The sequence below is a fragment of the Petaurus breviceps genome, unplaced genomic scaffold (assembly GCF_028583685.1).
Source record: "Petaurus breviceps papuanus isolate PSGF00001 unplaced genomic scaffold, PetGlider_PUasm1.0 90734, whole genome shotgun sequence".
Taxonomy (NCBI): Eukaryota; Metazoa; Chordata; class Mammalia; order Diprotodontia; family Petauridae; genus Petaurus; species Petaurus breviceps.
In genome coordinates this window covers 4,902,767-4,928,149 of record NW_027187327.1, presented here as the reverse complement: position 1 = coordinate 4,928,149, position 25,383 = coordinate 4,902,767, and the positions used below count along the sequence as shown (strand labels likewise).

The 25,383-nt window shown below is 37.5% G+C and overlaps 1 protein-coding gene and 1 pseudogene across 6 annotated transcripts in view; both read right to left on the bottom strand.

Moving 5' to 3' along the window:
* Positions 1-25,383, bottom strand: part of HMGN3 (high mobility group nucleosomal binding domain 3) — an 80,262-nt gene that overhangs the window by 12,525 nt on the left and 42,354 nt on the right. For all 6 annotated transcript variants that reach the window (XM_069066977.1, XM_069066975.1, XM_069066978.1 and 3 more), the window contains exon 3: positions 18,929-18,979. In XM_069066977.1, the coding sequence (XP_068923078.1) occupies positions 18,929-18,979 (51 nt within the window). The remainder of the gene's footprint in view (positions 1-18,928; positions 18,980-25,383) is intronic.
* Positions 1,957-18,920, bottom strand: LOC138145351 (nucleoside diphosphate kinase B pseudogene; annotated as a pseudogene).

Sequence of the window (25,383 nt, the reverse complement as noted above, 5' to 3'; positions counted from 1 at the left end):
TACTGAGGTTTCACTCCTTTTATAACCCTAGTACCTAGCATAGTATTGGGCACATAGTAGGTGCTTCACTAATACCTGTGATTGAATGATTCTTCCAACTCTTAGAACTCTCTCCATCTTGAAATTACATTGTAATGTATTTATTTTCTGTGTACAGATTGTGTTATTCCTGTAAATTAGAAGGATTTTAGGACTGTTTCATTTTTTGCTTCTGTACCTCTAATGACTTACATTATAACATAAGATGCTTAATACATGTCTGTTGAATGGATTTAAATACGTCTTCGACTTCAAAGTTTTAAATGTAGTAAAATTGCATAAATTAATATCATTTAATTACACTCTTCTTCTATGGAATTTCTCTTCATTTGGACAGGGAGGCTAGAATGAGAACCAACATAGCAGAGCAGACATAGAGTGGGCCTCATAGTCAGGAAGACCTGAATTAAAGTTTCATCCGTGACACTGGCTGTGTGATGCTGAGCAAAAAACTTAAGGTTTCAATGCCTTCAGCAACCTTCTACGACTATAAGTTACAACTCAGTGTTTGATCTGCTTTGGTAGAGGGACTGTGCTCACCAGGACCATCCAATATCCATGAAATCACAAGGCCAGCCTAAAATTCATACTCTATTAATTTTGATTTTGTGCTCATTTAGATAGGGAGGTTTATCTTCATATAGCAAGTCCTTTCTTTATGGATAGTACAAATTAATATAATAAACAGGCTGGCAGGGAGAATATTTAAGTCACTTAAGAAAATGGTTCTCATATGCCACAAAACATCTTCAAAAGCACATGTAAACAACGGATATGCTATTTACAAATCAGTCGTGTAATTCTACAAACAGAATTACAAAACACCCTTTGTACAATAAAAAAAGATGAATCATTGTAGAGATAGTCATTATTCATGGTTGGGCCATAAGGATATAATAAAAATGGTGATACTATGTAAATTAACCTACGGATTTAGTGCTATATCAATCAAATTGTCAAGAGGGTACTGTATAGAGTTAGATAAAATAATGCTAAAATTTATTTGAAGGAACTGAAGGTCAAGAATCCTGAGAAAAATAATGAGAAGGAGGCTTAGCATTACAAAATTTCAAACTACATTATAAAGCAGCAGTTATCAAAATGATGCGAGACTGGTTTTAAACAAGATTTTTAAAAAGATCAAGGCTACCTAAAAGAAACTACAGAACATAATAGTCTAATATTTGGTAAACTGAAGAACAGAAACCACAAGGGGAAAGGAAACAAGTATTTATTAATGTTTATTTATTAAGACAATTTATTAAGTCCCTATTATGTGTCAGCACTTTACAAATATTATCTCCTTTTGTCTTCATCAATACCCTGGGAGATAATGGGCTATTATTCTCCCCCTTTTACAATTAAGGAAACTGACAAAGATAGCAGGGAAGTATCTTGCCCAGGGTCACACAGCTACCAAGTATCCACAGACAAATTTGAACTCAAGTCTCCTTGACTCCAGGTCTAGCACTCTGTCCAAGAGCTCCCTGATAGTCAAAAACTGCTAGGGAAAATATAAAGCTGATGGGAAAGATAAAGCTTGGGACTAGCACCTTGGATGACAGAGCAGAGACTGTCCTTTACCTTTTTTCATATCCCTAGCACAGATCCTGGTACACACTAGGTGCTTAATACAACTAAGAAAAAAGAAAGACATTAACCATGTCTTAACAGCACACACAGGGGCAGCTGAGTGTTGCAGTGAGTGAGCAGGGCAGCTGCCCTGGAGTCAGGAGGACCTGAGTTCAAATCCAACCTCAGACACTTGACACTTACTAGCTGTGTGACCTTGGGCTAGTCACTTAAGCCTGAATGCCTTACCTCCCTCCTTCAAACAAACAAAAACAGACAAAAAACAAAACATACACCTGCAACATTCCATACCTATAGTCAGTCAATAAATATTTATTAAGTGCTTACTATGTGCCAGGCACTGAGCTAAATGCTGGGGGTACAAAGAAAGGAAAATAAGATTCCTGGCCACCATTAAAATACTGCAAAGGAGGATGCCACTCAAAGACAAAAGTCTTACTATAGAGGGAGAATCCAGTTTTAGGTAGGAAAGCAGACGCATCACCTAGGAGGGGGGCTGTATGTATCCAGTCTAAAAAAAATAAGAGTAAAATGAAACACACTCTAGTGGGGGAGAGAGCATAAATGTCCAGGTATTTACAAAACATATAAAGAGGATATGAAAGTAACCTGAAAGGGGAAGGCATCAGCAACTGTAGAGGGGTGGGGAAGACCAGGAAGGGCTTCCTGCAGAAAGTGGAATTTTAAGCAGCATCCTGAAGGAAGCAAGGAACCTGAGAGATGGAAGTGAGGGGGCTGAGCATTCCAGCTATGGGGGACAGCCAGAGTAAAGGCAGAGAGATGGAGTGTACAAGAAACTGCAAGCAGGCTATGACAGATGATCTGCAGAGTGTGTGGAGGGAGTAAGGTGTAAAAAGATGGGAAAGGTAGGAAAGGTCCAGGTTATAAAGAATTTTAAATGCCAGAGGTTCAATGCTTGCTAAAAGGTGGAAGGAATGCTTCACTAATAGTGTGATTCCCATAATGAGTTACAGCCTATGCAATCAATCAGCAAGCATCTAAGTGCCTACTATGTGCACTGTATCCACTATGCTAAGCCCTGAGGATACAAAGTAAAAATAAAAAGCCTCTGTCCTTATTCTTGTTCATCCTTCACTTTTTTTTTAAAAGAAACTGGGGTTAAGTAACTTGTCCAAGGTTACATGGCTAGTTATTTTGTGTGGGTGTTAAGTATCTAAGGCCAGAACTGATCTCAGGTCCTCCTGACTCTGGGACCGGTGCTCTTACTCACTGCACCACCTAGCCGCCCCTCATCCTTCATTCTTAAAGAGAATCAATGACATCATCAGTGTAACTTGTGAGCAAGTTGGATATGAGAGAAACGGAGCTGCTCAAAGTCCTCAGCTTCTCCAGAGTCAATGGAGTCTGGTGGCAAGACAAAGGTCAAGACAACTTGCTATAGCCTAGGATGCAAGAGGTGACCTCAGCCTTTTTAAATTAAGGATTTTCCCAGGTCTCAGTTTGTCTGAGGCCATGCCCATTTGATGACTAAGGGCTAGGTAAGAACTGAGACAAAAAGTGGCCCAATTTACTATCCCAAAAATATCAACCTGGGTGGGGAGCACCCTCAGAGTTTCTGGCCAGAATAGAAAACGATTGCTATTTACACTCATTTTAAGCCACAAATACCTAAACAATGTGCCATAGAGGTTTGGGCTGGATTTATTACTAGCCATTCAACGAAAGCCAGAATGATTTGTGTTTAATGGCCTAGTCAAGTAGCTCCATTTAAACACAACAGGCTTTTTTTTTTTTGAAACATGCTTTTTAGAGCTATATTTCAAGAAGTCAAAAATGAAAATTGTACAGGACAAAAGTAAATTGTTTCAGCTTTTAGAGGAAAAGAAAGTGGAGGAGGAGGAGAAGGATGAAAAGTAAATGTTTCAGCTTTTGGAGGAGGAGGAGGAGGAGAAGACGATGATGACAACATGTACATGTATAGGAATATTAAAGATACATATAAAATAGATTATATAAAGCAACCTTAGAGGGGAAGTGCTAGTAGCTGGGGAAAGGGTACAAAGAGGACTGGGAATGTCCTTTTGTTGAAGGCGGCAGAATTTGAGCACAATCCTGATGGAAGCTACTCTGGGAAGGATGGGCATCATTTGGAGGGATCATTTAAGGATTTATGTAAAAGGTGGTGTTTGTGAAGAGAGAAATGTCTTCTATGCATGGGAGACAGTTAGTGGAAAGGTCCCGAGAGGGAAGTTGTATGTCAGAAACAGCAAAAGTACGGCTGGATCAGAGAACACACAGAGAGGAGAGATGTCTAAGACTGGAAAGGTAGGATAGAGCTAGGTTGTAAAGAGCTTCAAGTGTCAAAAGGAATTTTTATTTGATAGATAAAATGGAGTTAGTGTATTTTATTGAATACGTAGAGAGAGCAGCTGGGACAGAACTCTGCTTTAGGAAACTTTGGCAGTTGTGTGGAGGATGGATTGGACAAGGGAGATATTTCAAGAGGGAAGACTAATGAGAAGGTTATTGCAATAGTTCCAAGAAAGATGATTAGGGCCTGAACTAGGGAGGCAACTGTGAATGGAGAGAATGAGACAAAAAAGAGATATCGGGAAGACAGAAATGACAAGATTGGGTAAATGACTAGACATGTGGAGTGAGGGAAAGTGATTTTTTTGACACTAAGGTAGCAAATCTGGTGACTGAAGGGCTGGTAAAAAGAAAGTAAAAGAAAAGTTGAGAAGAGGAAGAGTTTGGGGAAAAGATGAGTTCTGGTTTGGACCTGCTGAGTTTGAGATGCCTATGGGACATCCAGTTTGAATGGGGAGAAACTTGATGTCTGGAGACTGGACATAAGGTGTAACATAGGTGATGGGTGAGGAAGGCCTGAATGATAGTGGTGTCTGTGCGAATGAAGAAAAGTGTATCTATACAAGGGATGTTATAGAAATGGAAACAAGTTTTGGCAATGGATGTGTAGGAGAAGTAACAGTCAACAATGACACTAAGTTTTCAAACCGAGGTAACTGGAAGGGTAAGTGATGCCCCCAACACTAATAGGGTATTTACAAAGATGAGTAGATTTGGGGAGAGAAATGATGAATTCTGCTTTGGAGATACTGAGTCTGCTATGGCTACATAGCACTTAGTTTGAAACATCCAAAAAGCAGTTGGTAATATGGGTTTGGAACTCAGGTGAAAAGCTATTTATGTCATGTTCTTAATGATACCATATTTCAATTCTCCAGATTGTAGTGCCTTGTGTCTCAGCCAAAATCACAGCAGATTACCGATTTGAATAAAATAGGCCTTTGTTTCAAGGAGAAGTTTGGGGTCATTAAAAGAACTCTGGAATTTCTCAAAAGCAATTTGGTCTATTCTTATGTTCACTTATGTAAAAGGTGGTGTTTGTGAAGAGAGAAATGTCTTCTATGCATGGGAGACAGTTAGTGGAAAGGTCCCGAGAGGGAAGTTGTATGTCAGAAACAGCAAAAGTACGGCGGGATCAGAGAATGCACAGAGAGGAGAGATGTCTAAGACTGGAAAGGAAGGATAGAGCTAGGTTGTAAAGAGCTTCAAGTGTCAAAAGGAATTTTGATTTGATAGATAAAATGGAGCTAGTGTATTTTATTGAATACGTAGAGAGAGCAGCTCACTGTCTTGTCTATTTGCAATGAGCCATTGCTGGGCAAGGTCTCTCTATAGGCTGGCAAAGTTCATGGCATAATCGGAACAATATATATCCTCAATTCATTTATTTTTTCTTCCTAGATGGACAGCTCTTTTTGAGATGTTATGAATTTCATCCAGGAGGCTTTGAAATTTTATTCATGAAAAAAAATTCTGTAGGAAATCATCTTCTACAGAGATTCCCTTCCTGACTTGGATTCTAGGTCGGATCTTTTACATAATAGTGATGCCTTAGTTTTATCATATGCCTTATATTAGTTATCAGAGAGTTATCAGAAAAGGTAATCTCTCTTTAGATCTTTCAAGAAATCTCACATTATTTTAATGTTTTTATAGGAGATACCTTATAGGGGGAAAGTCCTTTTTAAATTTTAAAAAAACTTTCCAAGGCTTTAGTGAACAGAATTACAGGGTTGTTTTAAAAAAAATGATGGTTCTAATTCCTTTCAATCCCTTGGCATGAAATGTTGTATTCAGGGATGGAGACATACATACACATACATACACACACACTCACACTCAGTGATGAAGACATATACACACATACCACAGTTACTAAAAGGAGTAGGTCCAGTACATATATCCATTTTTTTTTTGCTTTTTGGAGGGTAATTGGGGTTAAGTGACTTGCCCAAGGTCACACGGCTAGTTTTTGTGTTAAGTGTCTAAGGCTGGATTTGAACTCAGGTCCTCCTGACTCTAGGGCTGGTGCTCTATTCACTGTGCCACCTAGCCACCCCTATATCCACTTTTAAAATCCTTATTCATAGACCCAGTCATGAGCACAAGACTTATAATCAACCAGCTCTTCAGGCTTAAACCACAGGCTAATCTCCTTCTCAGCACTTTTTACAGAATCACTGCCATGAATGATGTTCCTGCCGACTTGAATGCAGAAGTCCCCACGAATGGTGCCTGGCTTGGAATCAGCTGGATTGGTCTCTCCCAGCATCACTCTGCCTGTCTTCACTACATTCAAGCCCTCCCAAACCATGGCTACAACAGGCCCTGAGTTCATATATTTCACAAGCCCAGGGAAAAATGATCTGTCCTTCAGATCAACATAGTGCTGTTTCAGATGTTCCTCTGAGGCCCTAAGGAACTTCATGCCCACGAGGCGGAATCCCTTCTGCTCAAAACGTTTGATGATGTCCCCAACCAGGCCCCGCTGGACACCGTCAGGCTTGATGGCAATGAAGGTGCACTCCATGTTGGCCATGGTCCAGGGAAGCTCGGGCTGGAGCAGGAGAAAGAGGTGTCTGTGGCTATAGTGGAGTTGGTCAACATTTTACTCTATTAAATTACATTTTTGTTTTTATAGTAAAAAAAAATAAAAAGCCCAGTAGGATCTTGTCTCTTTTTACTTTTTTGAAAATTATGCCATAGTAAAGTTATCTTTAATGCTTGCTACATGAATGACCATGGTCAAGTAATTTAATCTCCCTGGGCTTCAGTTTCCACATCTTTAAAATAAGGGGGTTGACCTAGATGGCTTCTGAGATCTTTCAGGTCTAGAACTATATTCCTTTGGAGTCTACAGCAGAATATTAGTTGAGAAAAGCTTCCTCTTCCCTTCTAACACTCTCATCAAAGATGCCATTCATGCAGGTGTAGATTATTCTCTAAAATGTTTATGCAGATGATAAAATAGACATATAGGTAGGTAGTAGAACAATGCAAAGTAAATTTGGAGCCAAGACCCTCTTGGTTCAAATGTGTATGACCTTGAAAAAGTTATATGAGCTCTTTGGATATTGGTTTCCTTATCTATAAAATGAGGGAGTTGGACTAGATGGCTGGTTTCTAAGGTCCCCTCTAGTTCTAAATATATTGTCTTAAGATACCCTTCTGACCATCTTTGGGAGGAGGAGACATAGGGAGTATAATAAATACCCTGAAAATCAATCTCTCCATAGTTCACCAGCTTGTTAACTCCAGCCTACCTCTTTTCTGTGTACCCTTAATTTAGTCCACTTACTTTTCCAACTTTGTTCCGTAGAGTTCCATTGCTACCTCTATAAGCGGGGATAATGATGTTAGAATTCATGTTTGGCAGTTCCATTGTCCTCCACAGTGCGGAAAGCTTATTATAAAAATCTTTGCAGATCTTTTCCACCTTTTGCTTACTTGTTGTTCTACTTTCAATTTTATTCTTAAACGACCTTGGGGTGACTTTGCTTAGTTGGGTCTCATGAGAAGTAAGCTTTCTTTAAATTGGTTTTCCCCTCCATGGTTTCTTATTGTTTTATGAAGCAAAACTAAGCATACTCTTTCGCTACCCTTCTCTGTAAGATTTAATAAAGGAGTTTATATTTTCCATAGGTCCTGTCCTCGTTGTTAGGATAAAATGAGATAATATTTGTAAAGCACTTAGCTCAGCGCCTGGCACCTAGTAGGTGCTTCATAAATGCTTTGTTTCCTTCTTTTCATAGCTTTCTGTTTGCCAAATTAGTCGTGTTTGCTAAGGCAATTGTTAAGCTCTTTTGGTCTCCTTATTATGGCAACTAAATTGTATCAGTTAAACTTAGGTATGTAATTATTATGACGGGTGTTGATATTCTTTCCTAACATTCTCTCCCATATTCTAGCATCAGTAGCTTGTTTAGAACCATCGTGTCAATGACGGTTCTATGATGACCAATCATAGGCTTTTTCTCATATCTATTCTTCTAGTTTTTTTATTCATTTTTATCTTTGTATTAACAAACTGAGGATCTGACTATAATCAGAAAGCTAATTCAGGAGTAATGTGCACATATATAATGGGTCATTTACTTTCTTTTAAAATTGAGAAAGATGCGCGGAACATTTACTTGTGCAAGACAATGTAGCAGACGCTGGTGATACAAACTTTTTTTTTTCAAAAGCATGTTCTCTTTCCCTCAAGAAGTTTACAATCTAGTAAGGAAAGGGTTGTTATTGAGAAGCAGGAATCACTGAATATTCACAGAATTGAAATGAATGTTCAAGTTAAATTGAACAACATGAATTAACTTCATCAGCAAGTGGAGAACCAGGAAAGATTCTGAATGATGAATTAATGAAGCTCTTTGAGAGTCATAGACTGAGTTAATAATAGTAATATAACAATAAGTGAAATTATTGTTTGATCATCAATATTTGCTTCATGTAGACTTTATTGGATGAATTCAATATCTAAGTTATAGAGATATGACTAAGGGCTACAGGTCCCATATGAGATGAAAAGTTTCTATTTTTATGCAAAATAGAAATACAACTAAACAAGCCTAATAACAGCAAACTTTTATAATTTTAGATACAAATGTGAATTCTGATGCACTGTAAGGCCTTGAAGCTAGCAAAAGAGCTTAACATTTCCACCATCATTCTTAACCCTTTCCTGTTAGTCATCTAGTCCTTTAAAAATAGTTTCATCAATGTCTTTCATTTTTAAACCACATCCATTTCCCCCTAATAAGCTATCCCTTCCCCAATAAACTATTTCTTGTACCAACAATTCCAACAAATTTCAACCCAAAACAGTTGAAATTTTATTTTTTTAATTTATTATTATTTTATTTCATTTTTAAACAGCCAATGAATGATATGTATACCACATTTCACATCCATAGTTCTGACATTTCTACTGGGGAGGAAGGTATTATGTTCCTTATCATTTCTCCATCTTATATCAACTGGCATTATCATTTACATTATTGGATGCACTGTGCATATTATTCTCTTGGTTCTGCATTCTTCACCCTGTACCAATGCAAACAAGTATTCCCATGTTTGTTTTTTGTTGTTTGGCTGGTTTTGCTTTTTGGAGGGGGGAAGGGCAGGGCAATTGGGCCAAGGTCACATGGCTAATAAGTATAAAGTATCTGAGGCCAGATTTGAACTCAGGTTCTCCTGACTCCAGGGCCAGTGCTCTAGCCGCCTCTGTTCCCATGTTTCTTTCAATTCTTCCTAATACTCTTAAAAGTTAGTGCTTCTCCCTACACACCAATTATTTTGGATTTACTAATCTGAACATGTTGTTCCTCTCAGAAGAATTCCACAGGGGTAAAAGATGGTTTCCTTTTTGTCTTTGTGGGATAGTGTCTGACACAGAAGGTATTTAATAATATATATATCTGTTAAATTTAACTGAATTTCTCATATCCATTGTTTCTTATGTTACCTATCTGATTTTACCTAGATTGAAGGTCCATTAAGTGAAAACACATTAATAAACTGTGAAACCTGCTGTCCTTGTCACCTCTCTAAGTAACACAATGAACAAGGTGTATTGAAAGATAATATAAGAGACTCCTGCATGGTCTCTAGAGGAGAAATGTTCACATTGAAGTATTTTTTCTACATAGCCTGACTTCTACCGATCCAATGAGCTTACTAGCTTCTGACAATTCAAAGATATCAGAAGAATTTCAAAATATAAAAAAAGGGCTGGGACATGAAAATAAAAAAAGAATTTTAGCTTGATTGTATCTATGTCAATCTGTTATCTAAAAAGCTAAACTTTCAACTCCTAACAAAAAATCTTTATTTGCTCCTACTCAAAATTTATCACCTTTCTGAGATGTACCTCTCCTCTTCAGAAAAGAATATTTTATCACCTTTCTTATAATCATCATATGGGAACTTTCTTTAATATGCAAACACTGGAGACCGTGATAAGCCTTTGGTTTATAGTGAGCAGGTGAATATGCATGTATGTACATGTGTACAGATAGAAGGATGGATACCTTGAAAATCTGTTCCCTGAAAAGTCCTAGTCTTTGAAAGTTAAGTCAACTTTAGGAAGTGGCACAGTTCATTGGAATCAGAGGACCTAGGTTCAAATCCTGACTTTCCACTTCCTGTATATGTAACCTTGGGCAAGTCGTCTCATTTCTTTAGGACTCAATTACCTCATCTGTAAAATGTAGGGGTTGGATTTATTTGATCATTTGTAAAGTCCCTTTCAGGTCTAAGTTGATGACCCTATAAATAACTGAATTATCTAACATATATGAAATACAGTAACCAGGTATGATTTTTCCTTTTCTTAGCATCAGATTTTTAAAAATTTATGTTTATTTTGAATATTCATTTTTTAAAATTTTGAGTTCAAAATTCTCTCACCTCTTCCAGTCCCTCCCCCACTTATTCAGAAAGCAATATGATATCAATGACATGTGTAATATCATATAGAACACATTTTCATGCTAGCTATGTTGTAAAAAAAAAAGAAAGAAAAAGTTAAAAAACTATACTTCAATCTGCACTTAGAGTTTATCAGTTCTCTCTAAAGATGGATAGCATTTTTCATCATGAATCCTTTGGGAATTGTCTTGGATTATTGATTGATTAAAGTAGCTAAGTCTTTCACAGTTGATTATTCTTACAAACTCTATCAATAGTGTGCATTAGTGTCCCAATTTTTCCACATCCCCTCCATCATTTATCATTTTCCATTTTTGTCACATTAGCCAATCTGACAGGTGTAAGGTAGTACCTTAGAGTTGTTTAATTTGAGTTTCTTTAAGCAGTAGTGACTTAGAGAATTTTTTTAATGTGCTTATCACTAGTTTTGATTTCTTCTTCTGAAAACTGCCTGTTTATATTCTTTGACCATTTATTGAACTGGAGAATGGCTCTTATTTGGCTCAGTTCCCTATATATCTGAGAAATGAGACCTTTATCTGAGAAACTTGTTCCCTCTTTTCCTTCTAATTCTGGCTGCATTAGTTTTGTTTGTGCAAAACTTTTTTAACTTAATCAAAATGATCTATTTTATTTCCTGTAATCCTCACTATTTCTAGTTTGGTTATAAACTCTTCTCTTATCCATTGATCTGACAGGTATATTTTTCCATGCTTCACTTACTTACTTATAATATCAATATCAACCCTTATGTCTAAATCATTCAACCATTTTGACCTTATCCTGATATATGCTGGGAGATATTGGTTTATACCTAGTTTCTGACAAACTGCTTTCCAATATTCCCAGCAAATTTTTAACAAATGTTGAGTTCTTACCAAGCTTGGATCTTTGGGCTTATCAAACACTAGATTACTATGGTTATTTACTACTGTATATTGTGAACCTAATCCATTCCACTCATCTGCCACTCTAGTTTTTAACCAATACCAGATTGCTTAATGATTACTACTTTGTAATATGGTCTAAAATCTGGGAATGCTAGGCTACCTTCATAAACATTTTTTTCACTGATTCTTTTGCTATTCTTGACCTTTTCTTCAAGATAAATTTTGTTACTATTTTTTCTAACTCTATAAATTAATTTTCTTGGTAGTTTTGCTATGGGACTGAATAGATAACTTAGATAGAATTTCTCCCTACTGTTAATCAAATATTTCTAATATTCTGAAAAAGTAGGGTTAGGGGGAGGTATCATCAATTATGTTTTGGTCTGTCACCAACAATTTTTTAGATCAAGAAAGCCCCTAGGATGGGTTAAAACACTAGAAGGACCAAGTTCATCAACTGATGCAAAAATTCAATTGAGCCTTTGAGGTAGTCTTATATTTTGGTTCCTCATAGTTAGTATGAAGCCACTATTACTTCTGACTTTTGTAACCACACAATAAGGTACTAGATACAAGAGACTATTCTAAATAACTAGTTGTTGATTACTTGAATATGTTAGGATGAAGTCTATTGAAGGTTACCCTCAAAGCTACCTGGGATGGTACTTAATATATGTATGGACTCATATTTTCACTGTTAGCCACAAAAGGGTGATATAAGTCAAATCTCATTGTGATAAACATTCCAGGGTATTCATAATCTTTCATAGTATTGTAATTTGATTGTTACAGGCATCAGTTAAAATACACCAAATGTTCAATGGAATGTGGACATTTTAAAATTCCAATGATATTTCCATTTTTATAGCATTTGTTGTGACTGGTTTATATGGATTGTAGGGAACTTATTCATAGATTGGAAGGTGAACTAGATCACCTCTAAATTCAGGTTCTGGGTATAGGATGATTTTCTATTTGCTTCTAAGTAAAAATTTGAAATGTATGTTGTTCTTGTCAGAACAGTAGATAAATCTTTACAGCTGAGCTTTTGGAGGTAGGAGCTGAGACAGCGTCCAAGGCCTAAGGAGTGGGGGCATCTTCTCTTTCCAAGTTGAAGTTTCTTTCGACTAGTACAAAAACGCAGGGAGAAGAAGCAGGATTTCTACTGCTAGAGTTTCAAAACCAGCCTTTAACTTTGAAGGACTTTAAGAATTCCAGTCAATACAATGACCAACCACAAGTTCTGAGGGCTGACGATGAAGCATGCTACCTACCTCCTGAAACAACAGGGAATGAATTCAGTGCAGAATGAGGCAGTTTTTTTTTTCTATATGGGCAATAGTTGAATCTATTTTGCCTGACTACACTATATTTGTTACAAGAATTTCATTTTTCTTCTTTTTTTTTTCTTTTTAATAGAGTGGGAGAAAGGAAGGAGAAAGAATACATTTTTGTTCATTGGCAAAAAGAAAAATGTAAAAAAAAAAACTCAACCCAAACAAACAAAACTAGTCTTCATTATACTGTGTGTGCAAAACCTGATGGTAATTAGAGAGGGGAGAGATGAGGGACCTCATCACAAGAGAGTAGTGTAGCTCTGAGACCAGGATATTCCTATGTGTCTCTTCTTACACATCTGCGTATTTTCCTTGTCCTGTGAACACTCTCAGGAGGGGTCTGTGTGCCAGGCTGCACTGCTGAGGTGCCAGTCATCTTTGGGTACAAAGAACATTAAGAAGTTTGGGCTGTGATGAATCTTTCACAAGGTCAGCAAAAAGTAGATAGCAATGACAATACCTTCTGTCTCCATTAGACTGTGAGCTCCTTCTGAGCGGGGACTTTTTTGTTTTTCTTTGTTTTGGGGGTTGGTTTTTTTTTGGCCTTTCTTGGTGTCCCTAGTGCTTGGCAAAGTGCCTGGAATATAGTAAGCATTTAAGATGTGTTAGCTAGCTGACTAATTGTAGTAGATGAAGAGAAGTCATGACAGTATGGGACCCCAATAGCTTTTAATTCTTGGAGCTGAATTTGGAGCCAAACTGAGATCATCTCTGTTTAAGAATATTTATTATGAAGGTCACTGGGAATATACTTATCCTAGCAATGCTACTATTCAAATCTCAAGGAATTCATGGCGGAAAGATCTCCCCATTTACAGCAAAAGACTGTATTCAATGCTGTAACAAATGATCAATTCAAGGAATTAAAACACACCACACATGAATAGAGAGCAACAACAACAACAAAAAGTCAAACCAGTTGTTTGGCATCGTGTAACCGAAAAATGGCTTTCTGAGTGAATTTTCTACTTTTCAAAACAGTCTTGTTCATAACAGGCAGACCCAGCCTCAGTCTCAGCTGCCCCTTTTGGAATGCTCACACTGTCATCTCATGTTGCTTTTGGAGATCTGCCTGGTGACTTAATTTTTTGAGGGTTTTTTTTTTAAGAAAATTAAAGGACTAACTATTCTTTTACTAAAATAAGGGATATTATTTAAAACCCCTAATACACTTTGAAGGCAACAGCATAGAAGGGGAACTGTCCTGCTTTTCCCAAAAATGCTTCTTAGGATCATGATCAGAGACAAAATACTGGTTCGAACTAGTTTAGAAGTCCTTAAAGTCTTGTCACTGAATTTGACTTTTTTTTTTAAATATTGGCAAAATGGATTTAAAAGGCTGTCATATAAAAGAAAGATCGCCCTTGTTCTGTTTGACTTCATAGGACAAAACTAGGAGCAATGAGAGGATGCTGAAATGAGGTAAATTTAGGCCTGATGTCAGGAAAAACTTCCTAACAATGAGAGCTGTCCAAAAGTAGAATGGGTCCCCTCTGAAGGAAGAGTGTTCTCCCTAACTATGGGTCTGCAAACAAAAGTTGTATAGTCACTTATTGGGAATATTACAGAGCTATGAATAGAAGCTAGGCCTGGAATGAGAAGAACTGACTTTGAATCCAGTCTCACTAACTGGTTTTACGGTTCTTGCAAGTCACTTAACTTCTCTGGGCCTCAGTTTCTGTAAAATAGGAATAATAGTACCTACCTCATAAGGTTGTTGTAAGACTCAAATGTGATCATGTATATAAAGTACTTTCCACAGCTTAAAGCAGTACAAATGCTAGCTGTTCTTGCTATTTTTGTTATTATTATTACTATTTCATTCATCATTTCTTCTGCTCCCTTATCCCTCGCCCTGCAAGTATCAAAGTAGTCCAGGGACAAGTCACTATGCTGCTATTTTTCACTTATAGCTAATGTTCTGCAGACTATTGTATGACTGGTAAAAATAATTACTTTTGTAATTGAATAAAAGTATTAGAAAGCAAACTCTTAGAGCTCACTAAAGCATCCTTGGTATAGCTCTTAAAGTATGTAGAATGTTGAAGATGATAAGTGCATTATTTCAGCCTACTCTCTTATCATCCTCATTTCTTCTGCTAGGTCTCTACACTTTGAATCGTTTTCTATCTCATGTCAGGCAGAGTGGCTTGGTAGGGAGAAAACTAGTTTAAAATCCAAAAAAGACCTGAATTCAAGTTCCAACTCTCACATATATTGTCTGCGTACCTCTGGAGAAATCAATTAATATTTTCAGTGCTCTTTACAAATCTCTAAGAATATAAGTTGTGGAAGACATGCATTGATGGAAGAAATTTCTCTTCTGGGAATTTCCTATACCAAAGAACTCATAGTCTTAGACTCCATCCCCTTCTTTTAACAATAGTTTAGAGATCTGTGAGTTTTTGGTATGGAAAAAATCTATCTAAAACATTCTTAAATATTTATGGGTCAATATTTTTATCTGGATGATTGTGGGCAACAGCTGGGTTTATTCTGGAAAGCAATTGGGAATTTTTCTAAGAAAGTGACTGAAATGCCTATACTCTTTCACTCAAAGTTCCCACTATACGGCATGCATCATAAAGAAGTCAAAGATAAAAAAGAAAGTCCTTATGCACACCAAAATATTAATAGTAGCTGTTTTTTTGTAGTAGTAAAGAACAAGCCACCATAAACTCCTGTGTTTCTACAGCACAAATCTGCAAGACTCCACTATCTTCAATCATTCTTTGTCATTGTATTTTTGGTAGAGTTCATAGTAGATGTCACCCATGGAAGGCTTTTTGATTCCACTCTTGGATCTTAGCAATTTCATGAGCTCCATGTGGAGGCAAATGATTTTCAGCTCAATTTGACAAATCAAATAAGGTAGTACATACTGTCAGATTTTACTACCACTGTTCAGGGAAGTGTTATCTGCTTGTTCTCTATTCTCTAAATATATGTAAGTTTCTGACCTGTTTTGTCAGATGCTGTCATTGTTCAATAATTCAGTCATGTCCAATTTGTCATAACCCCATTTTGGGTTTTCTTGGCGGAGATATTGGAGTGGTTTTCCATTTCCTCCTCCAGCTCATTTTACAGATGAAGAATTGAGGCAAACAGGGTTAAATGACCTGCCCAGGGTCACACCAGCTGGTAAGTGCCTGAGGCCAGATTTGAACTCGCAAAGATGAGTCCCCCAGACTTCAGGCCCAGCACTCTATCCAAGGTGCCACTTAGCAGCTTTTGTCATATGCTATAGATATGTATTGATTCTTTTCATTCTTTTTGATAAGAGTGTTACTTTTTTCCACAATAGTGTTGGACTGATGGGCTGTATGTTTTGTTAATATTCTATGGCTTTAATTATTATGATTACTATTATTATTATCATCACTATAGTTACCTCATTATTCTTAGAGATTTTGATGAAGCTCAGTTAGAAACAGTCCAAGGACAAATGGTTATTCTGGTATTAAATGTTTTGTGAATGGGCTGGCTAGGTGGCACAGTGAATAGAGCACTGGCCCTGGAGTCAGGAGGACCTGAGTTCAAATCCGACCTCAGATACTTAACACTTACTAGCTGTATGACCTTGGCAAGTCACTTAACCCCAACTGCCCTGCCTTCCCCCCTCCAAAAAGCCAAACAAACAAACGAAAAAAAAAACCAACCCAAAAACAAAAACAAAAGAATGAGGAGGCTGGAGTAGATGAGTTTTGAATTCCTTTCCTTTTCTGAATCTTTGATACTCTAATTTCATTAAATTCTTTAAAATTTACTTTTCAAACAAACACTTTCTCTCTCTCCACATATTAAGAACACAAGAAAAACAAAACTCCTGTTACAAGAATATATAGTCATGCAAAACAAATTCCTGCACTGACCATATAAAAAAAATTACATCTCAAACTACATTCTGACTCCCATCACCTCTCCATCAGGAGGTGGTAGCATATTTTCTCTTGAGTCCTCTAGAATTTTGGTGATCAGAGTTCCTAAGTCTTTCAAAATTTGTTTATTTATTTTTTTTACAATATTGTTATTATATAGTTCTTGTGGTTCTGGTCATCTTAGTTACAGTTTATACTAGTCTTTTGAGATTTTTCTGAAACCATCCTCTTCATCATTTCTATTTAAAAAATATTCAAATGAAGATTCATGTTCTTTCTATCCTATCTTCCTTGCTCTCCCATTTAGAAAGCAAAAACCAAACAAACAAAAACCTAAAAGTTCTGTTACAAAAATGTACAATCAAAACAAATTCCTTACATTGGCCATGTCCAAAAAAAAAATAACACATGTAATGTGCACTCTGAGCTCATCTCTTTATCAAGAAGCGGGAAATACCCATTATCATTTCTTATGGCACAACAGGATACCATCACACTCACCTGCTCAGCCATTCATGAAGTGATGGTTACCACCCCCACCCTCACCCCACCCCTAGAAGTTTCCAATTTTCTGCTATAAATATTTTTGCACATATGGACCTTTTCCTCTTTCTTTGACCTCTTTGGGGTATAGACCTACTAGTGGTATCAGTGAGTCAAAGGGTAGGGCACAGTTTAATAGCTTTTTAGGCATAGTTCCAAACTGCTTTCTAGAATGGCTAGATCAGTTCACAACTCCACCACATTTTACATTAATGTACCTGTTTTCCCACAGCTCTCCAGCATTTGTCATCTTAGCCAATCTGATGGGTATGAAATGGAAACGTGGAGTTTTAAAATTTTCATTTCTCTAATTATTAGTGGAACTATGATTTCTTTGAACAATCTGTAGGATTTTAACTGGTCAGGCAGTTATATTTATATTGGGAATAAACTTATATGCATGTTTTCTCTCATAAAGAGCTAGCCATCATTAACTCCTTTCTTGTTCTTTAACTCCAACATGAATAATTGAAAAATATGTATTTATGAGTACAGGCTTTTATAGGAATCTTCTATTAAGACTATATAAGACATGTGCATGTCTAGCTATCTGGTGCTGTTTGTCTTGAACTTATTTAGGTTTTTACATTCAAAGGGCAGGAATTTTGTTCTTTCCACATTTGGTAAAACTCTATAGTACCTAGCAACAGGTGATAATATCTTCCATGATTATAATCTGATTCACTGCTTCTTGTCTTACCTACTGATTTTACAGGAAATTTAAATATGCCCTGCCCTCCATGAAGTTCAAATTCAAGAATTGTCTGACTCAAGGCTGATTTAGATTATCCATGTTTCCCCACTCCCACCCCCAACCCAGAGACTTTTATCTTGATGGTGAGCTTTCTGGGAATGTTTCCTGTTCAGCTGGCCTAAACACTGAGTCTCTCCCATTTATAAATTGAGTATTTCCACTATTTTATATCTTTTTTTTTGGCTTTTCAGTTCAGATGTGCCTGCCCTTGGGCAAATATAAAAGGCCTGAAAAAGTAACTGCACATCTTTCCCACTTTCTTGCAGAAAATAGAGAGGTCTTTTTTCCCCTCCCTGAAGAATTTTCATATTATTTTTTTCTTCTTGCACAGAAGGAAATCCTAATATCCTCTTTAACTCAGCAGTCATAGGAAGTGATAGGCAGTCAAACCAAATATAAGTAGAAAACTCATCACAGAGACTTGAGATACGGGCAGCTAGGTGGCACAGGGGATATAGATCATTAGACCTGACGTTAGAAAGACTTGAGCTTAAATCTGACCTCTGATTCTTATTAGCTATGTGACCCTGGAGAAGTCACTTAACTTCTGTTTCCTTCATCTCCCTCAACTGTAAAATGAGGATCATAACAGCACCCACCTCCCAGGAAAGTTGTGAGGATAAAATGAGATGTCTGAGAAACGCTTAGCTCGGTGTCTGCTACACTACAGACACTACAGAAATGACAACAATCATTATTACTGTATTGTTGATGGCCCCACTGAACTGTTTGCATCTACAGATTAAGTCACAAAAGTAAATCTCCAACATAGGCCCCCTCTTACAGAGAGCCCCCTGGAGCCAGCTCATACCGGCTCCTGAGAGCTGATTTTGACATTCTGTGTGATAATTTAGAATTTGAAATTGGCAAATGTTACAAAAATCAGGGCTTGATTTATTGTTTTATTGATTATGTAGACTTAAGAAAGTGATGTAAAATATTAATAATTCAGATTATACTTAAAAGTGTGTTGTGTGTACATTTTTTTTCGAAGAGCTGGTTGTTAAACATTTACCAATACACTTGTGCCTTTTTATCTCTACGTACCATAAACCATCCTGTTAACATTAATCTTTCAAATCTTTGGATCCCCAATTCAAATAATGAAACAGGGTATATGAAAGATATACTCACCTCTTGTTTAGTTACTTTAGCTGCATCTTTGCCCTCAACACCTTCTGGAGACTGAAAAGAAAATTATTTAATGTAAGTTAATTTTCTTTAAATAGAGAAACAAAAGATTTCAGTAGATACAATACAAGCTACAAGAATATCCTGGATAAGATTAAATCAATAATCATTCTAGAAAAAAGGAAGTTAGTCAGCATATATATGTTCTCAATTTACTTACATCACCTAACTCTCTCACTTTTCCTTTTTATATTTTTACCCTGACTGCTAAAAACAGATAGAGAGGTGGCCTCAAAAGTGGAAAGAATTTTGTTCAAGTCTTGCCTCTGACACATTCTGACTGTAGAGCTGGCTATATAGGGCATGGGTCTCAGGGCTAGCAAGATCTGTGTTCAAGTCCTACCTTTTACCCATATTGGCTGAACAAGTCACTTAAGCTCTCAGTGTCTCTGGCAATTTTCTTTTTTTTTTTTTTTTGCTTTTTGGAGGGCAATTTGGGGTTAAGTGACTTGCCCAAGGTCACACGGCTAGTTTTTTGTGTTAAGTGTCTGAGGCTGGATTTGAACTCAGGTCCTCCTGACTCCAAGGCCGGTGCTCTATTCACTGTGCCACCCAGCCGCCCCTGGAAATTTTCTAAGACTATAAATTAGACAATTGCTAAACCTTGTTGGTAGAGGAATTTTCCTCCTCAGGAGTTCCCCATAACCAATAAAATCACAGGTCTGGACACAGACATACAGACACACATACATAACCTACACGGGGCGGGGGGTAGGGGGAGAAGGAGAGGAGGAGGAAGAAGGAATTATGTGAGTAATTGAATTCTAGCCCTTATCAAGGGCAGTTAGGTGGTAGAGTGAAAAGAGTACTGGGCTTGGAAGCAGGAAGACCCATCTTCCTGAGTTCACATCTGGCACCAGACACATTAGCTATATGATGCTGGCTAAGTCACTTAACCCTACTTGCCTCAATTTCTTCATCTGTAAAAGGAACTGGAGAAGGAAATGGCAAGTCACTTCAATATCTCTGCTGAGAAAATTCTAGATGGGGTCACAAAGAGTAGGACATGACTGAAAAATAACTGAATGGAACAGACAGCCCATATCAAGCCTAAGTAGCTTTGTTCCTTTCTAAGATCCTCACGCTTCCATTTATACAATAAAGATAGTAAAGAATCTAGACATTCTACTATTTCTTCTTTCCTTCATCGATTCATCAATGTTTGAGGGAGAGACGGGAAGAGTGACAGATAGAGGGATATATTTAGCAAGTGACTGAAAGTGCTTACACTTAGGATTTCCCTTTTTTTTCAAGTTGAAATATTAAACTATAGTTTAGAGAAAGAAGGTCTAGGCAGTTATGATTCCATAGCTTACCCATCTTATTTATCTGTGGAGCTAGAAGTCCACTGCTCTATTCCCCACTAAAGCATGTGTGTGTGTGTGTGTATAATATGTATGTATGTATATGTATATAGACACACACACATATGAAAAAAGATTCAGAGAGAGAAGGGAGAAAAATTGAGAGGAATGGACAAGGGAGTGCCAATTATGTTCCCCCTTATTTTTACCTCTAAACAATGACAACAATCATTTGTGACTTTAGCTGCTCTATCCATGGCAAGGACTAGGTATATTCCACTTAAGAAAAACCTCTGCTAGTGTAAGTATGGTTTTAAATCACAAAGAAGGGACAGGAAAGGTTAAAAATACATGAAGGGGAAAAATACAAGAGTGAGGGAAAGGTTTGTGATTCTGCTACATTCCTTTCATCAATTAATGTAATCGCCTCAACTGAATCAATCAATAGATTGAATCAATCAATTCAATCAAACAGAATGAAATTTTAGATGCGCAATCAAAATAATTTACGTCCCGTGATCCCTTTGACTGGGTCAAGAAGGGAACAGCTAATTGGCTAACCAAACAAGCTAATAATGGCTCTAAGGGCCATGAACAGCTGGAGGAATTCCAACAGTTGTTCCTTTTAGCCTACGGAAAGCTATAAGTCAGGAGCTGAGTTAAAGCCAAGCCCCTATAGGGAATCACTCTTGAGAGAAGGAGAGATTGTCACTCTCCCAACTACCCCTACCATTCACCATGGCATTAGAGAGATTATACATTAGTACAAAATATATTCAGCTTGGAACAAAAAGACCAGATCAGTGGGCAACAACATATGCATCTCAGGGCAGATACACACTGGAGAAGGAAGCAGTTTTTTTTTTCTTTTTTGTTTTTATTAATTTGTTTGTTTATTTTTAGTTTACAAGATTCAATTTCACAATCCCTTGAGTTTCAACTATTCTCTCTCTCCCTCTCCCCCCCCCCCCCATGACTGCATACAATCAAGTATAGGATCTGCAAATACTTTTACATTAGACATTAGTGAGGTTATAAAGAAGGATTGTATCATATGGAATGAACAATGGGAAAGAGGAAACAAAACCAAACAAGAAGAAGAAAGAGAGCAGGTAGTTCGCTTCAATCTGCATTCAAACTTTGTTCTTTCTAGTTCTTTCTTTCAATGCAGATATCTTTCTCCATCATGAGTCTTTTGGAGTTGTCTTATAACCCTGCATTGCTGAGAAGAGCCCAGTCTATCAAAGTTGGTTGTCACACATGTGTTGTGTCTGTAATTGTGTACAAATTCTTCCTGGTTCTGCTCTTCTCACTCAGCATCAGATCATATAAGCCTCTCCAGGTAAATATGAAGACCGTCTGCTCCTCATTTCATATAGCAAAATAGTATTCCATTACATTCATATACCACAGCTTGTTTAGCCATTCCCCAATTGATGGGCATCCCCTTAATTTCCAATTCTTTGCCACCACAAAAAAGAGCTGCTATAAATATTTTTGTACATATGGGTCCTCCTCCCACTTCTATGATCTCTTTGGGATACAACTCTAGAAGTGGTATTGCTAGGTCAAAGGGTATGAAATTATTTATAGCCCTTTGGGCATAGTTCCAGATTGCTCTCCAGAATGGCTGAATCAGTTCACAACTCCACCAGCAATGCATTAATGTTCCAATTTTTCCACATCCTCTCCAGCATTTGTCATTTTCCTGTTTTGTTATTTTAGCCAATCTGACTGGTGAGATGTGGTACCTCAGAGTTGTTTTGATTTGCATTTTTCTAATCAATAGTATTTAGAGCATTTTTTTACATGCTTATAGATATCTTTTTTTTTTAAAGCAATTGGGGTTAAGTAACTTGCTCAAGGTTACACGGCCAGTTATTTCTGGGTGTGGTGCTGAGTATTTGAGCCCAGATTTGATCCAGGTCATCCCGACACTGGAGCCAGTGCTCTTACTCACTGAGCCACCTGGCCGCCTCTAAGCAATTGGGGTTAAGTAACTTGCTCAAGGTTACACGGCCAGGTGTTTCTGGGTGGGTGCTAAGTGTCTGAGCCCGGGATTCGATCTCCAGGTGTTCTCAACACTGGAGCCGGTGCTCTTACTTGCTGTGCTACCTGGCCGCCCCGCTTATAGATATCTTTAATTTCTTCCTCTGAAAACTGCCTGTTCATATCCTTTGTCCATTTATCAATTGGGGAATGACTTGTGTTCTTATAGATTTGACTCAATTCTCTGTATATTTTAGAAATGAGGCCTTTATCAGAGACATTGGTTGTAAAATTTCTTTCCCAATTTTCCACTTGAGGGAAGCAGTTTCAAGAGTATGACCCCTTGCACCAGAGAAGAATGCCTGTTATGGACTCAAGAAAGACTTTCAGTCCATAAATGTCCAGGATCTGTAAATTGCTCCCTTGCCACATAAGTGCATCACTAATGCCCACTTTTCCCATGAAGAATGTGTCCAGGCTTTTGGGGAGAATGTTTGTACTAACTGTCCTTACTATACTAACTCAAGAGCTGTATCTTTTAAAAGCTATTTAAGTTTATGGCCTGATTTTTAATAAGAAGTTCATTGATTGGGGCTTCTAAGTGACAGTACTAGAAATAGGGCAGCTAAGTGAGACAGTGGATAAGAGTGCTAGGCCTGGAGTCAGGAAGGCTAATCTCCATGAGTTTGAATCTGGTCAGATGCTGACTAACTGTGTGACCCTGGGCAAGTGACTTAACTTTTAATTTAACTTTTTGCTTTTTGGAGGGCAGTTGGGGTTAAGTGACTTGCCCAAGGTCCCATGGCTAGTTTTTGTGTTAAGTGTCTGAGGCCAGATTTGAACTCAGCTCCTTCTGACTCCAGGGCCAGGGCTCTATTCAATATGCCACCTAGCCTACCCATTTTTTAATTTTTTTAATTTTTAAAAAATTTTAAAATTTATTTTTATTTATTTTTCAAGTGACTTAATTTTGCCTCAGTTTCCTCATTTGTAAAACGAGCTAGAAAAGGAAATGGCAAACCACTCCAGTTATATTTGCCAAGAAAACCCCAAATAAGGTTATGAAAAGCTGGACATGACTGAAAATGACTAAACAACAGCAACACTAGAGACCCAGTCCTAGGATTTCCCTGGGGCTTTAGCCTTTGAGTATGAACAAACCCAGAGCTACAGTACACAGTACAGAGCTATCAAGGCTTGTCTGGGACTTGTATTTCAGAGGAGCTAGCATTCCTTAGAATTGAACTGCAAATTCAAGACTGCCAATCAATTCTCAAAATCCTTGTTACACAAGAATAAATACAGTGTATAGACTAGCTCCAGGTACAACAGCTTGAATATTACAGATGCTTAATGGAGATGAATTGATGGTAACAATGATGACCTTCTATTTGCCTTTGTATTAGATCCATGATCCTAATCCTTTGCTTTAAAGTGACTATGCACTAATCTCCCTTTTTCTCTATTATTCTGATACCTGTCCATTCAACCCCTTCAAGCCTGTCTTCAATGTCTTTTGATTTCACTGACAAATCAGAACGGCTTCTCATGGCTTCTCTTATTCCACTCCAGGAATGCCTTCCCTTTTCCCAACTCAACCAGCCTCCTCTTCCTCCTTCAAAAACTTCTTCTATGAAGCCTTTTCCTGATAGTAGTTATATCCCACATCTATCCTCTGCCCATTATTTCCCAAAGTGCTTATGAATCTGAAAATCCAACTTTACTCTGTACTTTTGCCAATAGCTGTATATAATACGAACATGTATTTGTGGTCATTAGCTTCCTGTTTATATAGATACTCATATGTTTATTTCTCATAGTTTTATATATATCTGTGCCGTCTCTAGCAAATCACAAGCTCCCACAGTACAAGAATTTCTGTTTCAAAGGTCATGTGCTGTAATTGGTTAGCTCAGCTGAATGGGGCACTGTGCATGATTCCCCAGTCTACTTTCACAGATGAGGGCTCTAAAAGAGCAGAGAGTGAACTCAGTTAGAAAAGTCAGATATGCAACTCTAAGCTGAATCTGGAGCACAAAAGTCATCATCCTTTACCCAATAAACTTTAATGGCTAGAATGAAACCAAATCAAACAGCATTTTAAAAATCTTTTTAAAATTAGTTAATTTATTTTTAGTTTTCAACGTTCACTTCCAAAAGCTTCTGAGTTAAAAATTTTTTCAACCTCCCTCCTCTACCTCCTCCCCCAAGATGGCACACAATCTGTTATAGGCTCTACATATACATTCTTATTAAACATATTTTCACATTAGTCATGTTGTAAAGAAGAATTAGAATGAATGGGAGGAACCAGGACAAAGAAAAAAAGAGAGCAAATTTGATGCTTTGAATCTGCATTCCAATGTCATAGTTCTTTCTCTGGATGTAGATAGCATTTTCCTTCATAAGTCTTTAGATCTTTGCATTGCTGAGAAGATCTAAGTCTATCAAAGTTGGCCATCACACAATATTGCTATTACTGTGTACAATGTTCTCCCGATACTGCTCACTTCACTCAGCATCAGGTCATCAACCAGCATTTTTAAGGGCCTACTATGTGCTAGGTGTTAGGGATACAAATGCAAAGAAAGAAACAATTCCCACTTCCCAAAACGTGTACTATTTCAGTGGGATATTAAAAAGGACACTAAATATAAATAGAAGTGATATAAAGAGAACAACTGCAAATAAATATAAAATAAATACAAGGTAGTTTGAGAAGAAGGACATTAACAATTGAAGTGATCAGGAAAGTTTTCACATAGAAGAAGCATGAGGCTTGAGCTGCTTCTTTAAAGAAGAGAGAAATTCTGAGATGAAGGTTGAGAAGGGATCACACTCCAGGGATGTGGGATGGCCAAAGCAAAGAAGTTGGATTGTTGTGTGTGGAGAACAGAGGGAAAGGCACTTTGGCCAGAATGCAGAGTGTGGAAGCGATGCTAACCAAATGGAAGGATAGCTGGAGCTGGTTTGTGAGGGGTTTTTAAAATTTAAACAGGGAGTTAACAGTTGATCCTAGAAGGGACTGGGAATTTTAGGGAGCCACTGGAGTTGACTGAGTAGGGGAGTAACATGGTCACACTAGTGACCTCCTGTGGCTCCAAA